The sequence below is a fragment of the Nanorana parkeri genome, unplaced genomic scaffold, assembly GCF_000935625.1.
Source record: "Nanorana parkeri isolate BGI_ZX_2015 unplaced genomic scaffold, ASM93562v1 scaffold339, whole genome shotgun sequence".
Lineage (NCBI taxonomy): Eukaryota > Metazoa > Chordata > Amphibia > Anura > Dicroglossidae > Nanorana > Nanorana parkeri.
This window is the reverse complement of record NW_017306607.1, coordinates 611,909-619,151: the sequence shown is the minus strand read 5'-3', so window position 1 is coordinate 619,151 and position 7,243 is coordinate 611,909. Positions and strand designations below refer to the sequence as shown.

Here is a 7,243-nt window from a genome sequence, read left to right as displayed (position 1 = left end):
AACAAATTATTAAAAAGTGGTATTACAGAACATTTTTGGGGGGTTTTTAGATAAGAGTGGGGAAGAGTAATAACCCAGCTTGAGTTTGTAATATTACTTATGACTTCCTCATTAGATGACATCACAGTAATTGAGAGGAAATCCCAGTTGTCAATGAAACGTGTACATTCCTTGGGAGACTTCACCTCTCCTTTTATTTCTCTATGCATGCTCTCAGTCAACACTAACCACCAGCATGGGCTACCCCTCCCCAGTGAGAGATCATCCACCCCGTTATGCAGCTAGCAAAACTGCTGGAAGATATAACACACACAGATTGGCTCTGCAACCCTACAAACTAGTGCTCCATCCCTGGACTCCCACAACCAGGAAACATGAAGGACAGCTGTGCTTTACACCTACCTGGAGCATTGGAGAAGAAGATTCTTCTCCTTCATCTTCCATGCCCTTCCTTCTGCGCTGAGCCTCATCCTCTCCCTCATCCAGTGGAATACTGCGCATCCGGGCCAGGAAATGGTTGAAAATCATGTCTGTGCTCAGGACGTCCTCACTGAACCAGACCATGCCGCATCGGGAAACGGTTGCCAAAGTAGCATACTTCAGGTCCTGGACTTCAAACATGATCCGCACCTAGAAAATCAACCAAGCCATCTGAATACAAAAACCTCAGTTCTATGCTCACAACACCCCAATATTTTAAATATTACAAGAGCTTTAAAATGTGAAACTGCCAGCTTGGAGCTACAGTTTCCCCAAGAGTTGGAGAACATCAAGCTGCAAGAACCTGCCTAGGACGAGCAAAAAGAAGGGCAAGACTTGGAGTGAAATGAAGAAAAGTCAGAAAAAGGATTTGCCAAAATTCAAACAAACACAGTCCTAAGCTAGGATTGCCCAATGCTTTCAACGTTAAAGGAGAATTATGAGGCGAGTGAAAATCACTCAGCCTCATAGTTCTAACCGACCTGTGACATTGAAACTGTCACACGTGGGCTCAGTAGATCGGGAAGTGAGCGAACACATACCGTCGCTCGCTCACTTCTCGATCATGTCCGATCCTCCAGCACTGACTGGCGGAACGGATGGGGGAGGGGCGGGTACAGCTGGCTCTGCCTCTACATAGGCAGAGCCAGCTGTCACTCACGCAGCTGGGTGGATCCAGACAGTAATGCCAGGATCTGTCCCGGCTGCGGCGTCTCAGTATATAGCGAGCTGTAGCTCGTGGTATACTGAGCTTTGGGTGACAGGAGGACGCTAGTTTGTGTCCTCCCACTACCCTTAGAAGAATTATGGGGAAAAGCCCTAACCCCATAGTTCTCCTTTAAAAAAAATAATTTGCATAAATTCGGTCATCAATATTTACATTTGGCGGCAGGCTTAGACGCTCTCCATTGGGAAGCGTCAGCAGTTTGTTGTCATCCAAGACGGAATTCAAATTCTCAACCCACTCAGGATCCACATCACCATCGAAGATGATCCACTGGCGCTTCTGAAGTTCTCCTCGGACATTGTCAATAATCCTACAAACCAGAAAATGTTAAAGTTATAAAAAGGTCACCAGTGCAATGAATTTCTCATAAAACAAAAGAAGGCAGACCAGAGGATCTGCAGTGTCACCCTCTAAGCTAAGGCCTGCAGGTTTCTGCAAGTAAGAGAGGTTAATCCTTCTGGGTGAACATGTGGCCAATCTCGAATTATTCAGAGTTTTAGACCCACAGGTCCTCCTGTACCCCCCAATAAACAATAAGAGCAGAAGCGGCTCCTGCCCGGGACAGGAAGATGAAGATTTACGTTTTAGAAGAGCCTCCTAGTAGGTCGGATTCTCGACCTTCTCTGTTAGATCTGACAAATTATCAAAATTTGTTCACTCAGAGCAGATCGAAACTGCTCCTTCTGGGTAAATACAAGGATCGTTTCTGCAGGGTCCCTTTGCAGTATCCTAACCAGACTTCCAGACCAGAGATTTGCTGCTCCAACATTACAGCTATAATCCCTGGCTGCCTGGAGCCTTCTCTGCGTATATCACTGACCTGACCTGCGGTTTGCTGGGCTTGATGGATGTTTGAACACTTACTTTCTGAGGACGTGGGTGAACAGCCCATCTGTCCATTCTCTGGTGTTTGGATCCAGGGTGCCGTACAGATGGTCCTTGCTGATAGCTTTAGGGTCGATGATGTGAGCAACTCCCTCTACGCCTTCCAATCTTTCCAGGGATTTCAGCAACACTCTCCAGGCCATACTCTTGCCGCTTCCAGAGGGACCAACCATCATCAGGCCGTGGTTAATTTGTGTGATCTGGTAGAGTTGAAGGACCTAAGAAGAAGAGAAAAACTAGTGAACAAACAGCCCTTTAGCAGTGTTTTCCACAAGATACCTGTAGCACTAGTGGCATGCAAAGGTTTAACCCCCTTTCTGTTGCCCCGTGAGTTTATTATGCGCCTCGCCTACATTCTGCTCTCACAAAAGCCAACAGCGAGTATGAATATAGATTGTTTATTCTGAGCCCACAATGGCCGACATCACTCAGATATCCCCCCAAGGAGCCCAAATAAGCAGACACGACTAGCCTCCTGATTAGAGGATCTCAAACTCCAAACACACTTTCAGTATTAACAAAAAAAAAAAAGTATTTTCAAAGAAAGCTCTAACTCGTTACCTTCTCCACCCACATGCCACCAACTTCTTCTCCATCTCCGTAGGTCAGGTACATCTCCTGGCAGACTTTTTTGAGCTCCTCCCGAAGTGCGGTCATTTCACCGCGGTAGTATTGGACACCAGGGAAGACATCAGACAGCAGAGAGAACAGAAGCGGGATGTCTTCTGCTACCAGTTTGGGCACCATGGTTTCACAAACACTCTGGATGAGAATCTGCAGGGGGAAAAAGCAAAAAGTGTACAAATTACAAAAATGTTCAATGTTTTTACCCCTTTACGAAGCTTACTACACTGTTTCCCCGAAAATAAGACCTAGCCCGAAAATAAGACCTAGTACTATTCTTGTGAATTGCTAAAATATAAGACCTACCCTGCAAATAAGACCTAGTTGTGACCATTCCCAGGGCCGGTGGTGGCATAAGGGGGAACCTGAAGAGCCCCGGGAGAGAAATCAGCAGTGCCAACGAAGCCAGAGCTAGAGGAAGCGAGGCGGCACCGGAGGGAGCAGAGACACATAAGCCGATGCTTCCTCTATAGCGCTGGCTCCTGTCACAGGCGGAGTGATACCAAATGCACTCCATCTGTGAGGAATCGATAGTGAAAGTGCACTTCGCTCATTCTGGCCAGCGATTGGTTAGCAAATAGCTTTTGGAAAGGTACGGCACCCCCTGATTGCCCTGATCACCATATTTTTGTACATGAATACATTTGGACTGCTGTACATGAATAAGTGTGGATTGTACATTAAAAAAAAATAAGAACTACCCCGAAAATAAGACCGTGTGTTTTTTGAGCCCCAAAAAATATAAGACAGTGTCTTATTTTCGGGGAAACACGGCAGGCGATGGCACCAAAAAAATAAATACATAACAGTACCTCTTGCTCAGGCAGGTATTCTGCAACTTCTCCTTCATCAACAGCCTCTCCACGTTCCTGCTTCTCCTTTTTGATTTTCTGAATGCGCTCTCGCTTGACATTGCCAGCGCTCACCAAGACGCTCTTCAAAGCTCGCAGACCAAAGTCGTAGTGGCTCTGAGACGACAGCTGTTCATCACACAGCCTGAAGAAAATGGAAAACGTGAATGTTATATATAGTCTATGAAGGTTCTCATTTATCATTCTATAGCCATTAGCATCGCAGTCAACTGTATTAGTCTTGAAATGCTGAACACGTTCCCAAACAATTCATCCCCACACAGCTACCTCCTCATGCATCACTAGCCCCTCCCTTTTAGACTGTAAGCCCTCACGGGCAGGGCCCTCCTTACCATCCTGTCTTGAATTGTATTGTGATTGTAATGTCTTCCTTATATTGTAAAGCGCTTCGCACACTGTTGGCGCTATATAAATCCTGAATAATAATAAATAATAATTTTTAAAAAGATGTTTCGTCACCCATCCAAGTGGCCTCCTGATTTCAAATGAGTGTTGACGATGCAAAACCTAATCCATTCACTGTGTCATCATGAAATGTATCAAGGAAAAATGACAAGAATTCAAATGGGCGGTCTGCCCGGTGAGTCTTTACAATTTACCCAACAGGATGGATCCTGTCTGCGTCTGAGCCAGGAACTACGCACCCCTACGGACCTGCACTTGAGGTGAGCGTAGGAGGGTGTACGGCCGAGTAGTCCCATAGAGAAAGACGGGGGCTGCGTAGTAATCACACGCTGCACCTGTCCTTCCCAGGAGCTTCCCGATCGGCTTTGCACGCACGGAGCTGTACGTGCTGGCCGATCTCTGTGTGAATGGGGCAAAAGATGATTTTTTTTTAGGTCAGCAGAGAATACAGGACAACCAAGCTGACACTAGCATCTGATAACCTGCTAAGGAAACCCTTGCTTCTAAAACATGCTAAACAAATAAAAAAAAAAGGGGCAATCACCATCTATTCTAGTTGTAGCTTCCGATACATTTTTTTTTTCTTCTTTAAATCGTGAATAAAATCACTCACTTGAAGAAAGGCACAATCTTGTTGGAGAGTACTTCTGCTGTACGGAAGCCTTGAGAGTACAACATGACCTGTGCGATCAGTTGGCGGTCAGGTTTGGTCATGGCCAAGCTGCGGAACAGCTTCTTCAAGTTGTCTGGCAGGTTGGATCTTCCGGCGTATCCAGGGTTCATGGTGATGAAGATGGCCATGTCAGGACTGACTTTCACTTGCTTGTTCAGCAGTTCACAAGTGATCATGTAACCTAAGAAAGAACAAAACATGCAACTCAGATATTGCAACAGTACAATTTTATGTTGTTACCTCATCTTGTAAACCAATTTAAGTATGTAGAAAAAACAAATACCCCCCTGTTAAATTATGGGAGCTGCCTGCTCAATATTCCTTTCAGCATTCAGACAAAACCACATAGTATATCTAGCTACTACAGTTCTTGCTGTGCTGGTCACGTGACAGTCATATCTGAAGAACAAAACTACAGAGCCAGTGAGGAAACTAAACCACGAAGTAGGGATGCACCGATACTAGTATTGGTATCTGTGCCGACACCGAGTATTTGGGCGAGTACTTGTACTCTCCCAAATGCTCCGATACCTTTCCAGATACCGGAACTTACGGTCAGAGGGAGATTTCCTCTGATCAGCAGTGCCGCGAGGGAGCATAGCCCCAGGAAGCTGGCTCCATGCCGATTGGCCGAGAAGCCGGCTTCCCAGCCGAACCGTGTAAACAAATCGGATATGGCGACACGACCCCCACCCTGCAGACAAATCATTCCCCTCACATAGATCCTTAGCAGCAGTCATTACCGTACCAGTCCCTCGGCCAGCTGGTCAGACACCGCTCTCCAAGCTCTGACCAAGTCTCCCATGTGTACAGCGGTCATGTGATCGGCCCTCAGCCTGCTACTGCGCATGCACAGGATTTCTGAATGAGAGCACTGGGCAGTCTGCGCATGTGCAGTAGCAGGCTGAGGACCAATCACGTGGGCGCTGTACACACAGGAGACGTGGGATGATCCGGGAGAGCGTTGTCGGCCCAGCCGGCTGAGGGACTGGTACGGGAATGACTGCCGCCAAGGATCTATGTGAGGGGAATGAGGTGCCTGCAGGGTGGGGGGGTCGTGTCATCATATTGTCAGATCTGTTTGACCGGCCTCGAAGCCGATTGGCTGGGAAGCCAGCTTCCCGGCCAATCAGCAATGAGCCGGCCAAACCGCATGGAGTCGGCTTCCCGGGCAATCAAGAAGCCTGATTGCCCGGGAAGCCGGCTCTTTGCTACCGGACGTATCGGCAAGTACCGAAATATAAATAAATCGGTACTCGATACCGAAAAACCCGCCTCTTTGCATCCCTACCAAGAAGTAAACTTTTTTCAATGTTCTCTATGACATATTCCATTTTGGCAATTACACAACAGTTTATACATGAAAACAGAAAGTGAAATCATATGGTGCACTTGTAAGTATGAAATGTCGTATGAACATGGACAGGGACATTGGTCGCAAGTTTTTGTGTATGTTCGTAATGAATGATCCACTTTAAAAAAAAAAAAAAAATAAAAATAATAATATCTTACTCCTGTCTCGGTTTGGATTGGAGTGCTCTCTCAGTGCCTCCTGGATACATTGGACTTGTTGAGAAACAGCAGACAGCATGCGTTCTTCCAATCTGTTGAACTCGTCAAAGCAGCCCCAAGCTCCGACCTGGCACAGACCCACAAAGATACGGCCCATAGCCTACAAAGAAAGTACAAGAGAGGTTAAAGTGATCCAAAGTCAGCTTTCAAATTACAGTCCGCAGATCATGTTATAACAGACTAAACAAATTCTACCTGGAAGTCAAAGGTCTCATCGCAGTTGAAAACCAGCACAAAGCGGCCAAGCTGGTGTCCGAGGGCCTTGACGGACTCTGTTTTTCCAGTACCGGCAGGGCCTGATTTAAAGGACAGGCAAGTTAGTAAGCTGCAAATAAGACAGCAGTGCACAGGGTCATACTTCATACAGCACGCTATACTCACCAAAAGGTGACCCTCCAAGCCTGGCCTCCAGAGCCTGAGTCATGGTCAGATAGCAGCGGTCTGTCAGAGGGGTCTGTACGAGCTTGTCCTGCACACCCAGGTACTCAAAGCCGTAGTTGAATTTGGCATTTGCCATCTGGATGGAGAGCTGCTGCAGGACATCTGTCTGCTTCGGATCAAAGTAGAACCTCATCTGACTCAGCCACTCAAAGGACTTGTTGTTGTCCACTTTGAGCTTCATCAGAGATCTTGTGACACCTCTTTGGTGAACCAGCTCTGTGATCTGTGAAGTTACCATATATTATAAAATTATATCAAATGTATAAGCGCCAAATATTTTAACTAAAAGTGAAAAAAATTTTTTTTTTTAAATCACATCTTATTGGGAATAAAAGCGCTTTACCAGATGCTCGAGCTTCCTTCTGCGCAATGGTGGCTGTTCCATCAACACCGAATCTGCCAAAACATTCAGTGTAACCTCCACGTTGGTCATCACAGACTGCATGGGACTGGTGTCACTTCCTCCACCATTTGACATGATGTTGAGAGCAGACTCAACATTCTCTGACCAGGCAATCTGAGCCGAGAGGACCACCAGCTGCGCCTACATGTTTAAGAACAAGA

At 46.5% G+C, this 7,243-nt stretch overlaps 1 protein-coding gene across 1 annotated transcript in view; it reads right to left on the bottom strand.

The window, feature by feature from the left end:
• DYNC1H1 (dynein cytoplasmic 1 heavy chain 1) overlaps window positions 1-7,243 on the bottom strand; it is a 77,830-nt gene that overhangs the window by 41,376 nt on the left and 29,211 nt on the right. The window contains exons 26-35 of the mRNA XM_018558435.1: window positions 7,023-7,223; window positions 6,620-6,902; window positions 6,434-6,534; window positions 6,179-6,338; window positions 4,607-4,847; window positions 3,529-3,712; window positions 2,654-2,866; window positions 2,072-2,310; window positions 1,361-1,517; window positions 403-630 (exon numbers count right to left, since the gene is read on the bottom strand). Of these exons, the coding sequence (XP_018413937.1) occupies window positions 403-630; window positions 1,361-1,517; window positions 2,072-2,310; window positions 2,654-2,866; window positions 3,529-3,712; window positions 4,607-4,847; window positions 6,179-6,338; window positions 6,434-6,534; window positions 6,620-6,902; window positions 7,023-7,223 (2,007 nt within the window). The remainder of the gene's footprint in view (window positions 1-402; window positions 631-1,360; window positions 1,518-2,071; window positions 2,311-2,653; window positions 2,867-3,528; window positions 3,713-4,606; window positions 4,848-6,178; window positions 6,339-6,433; window positions 6,535-6,619; window positions 6,903-7,022; window positions 7,224-7,243) is intronic.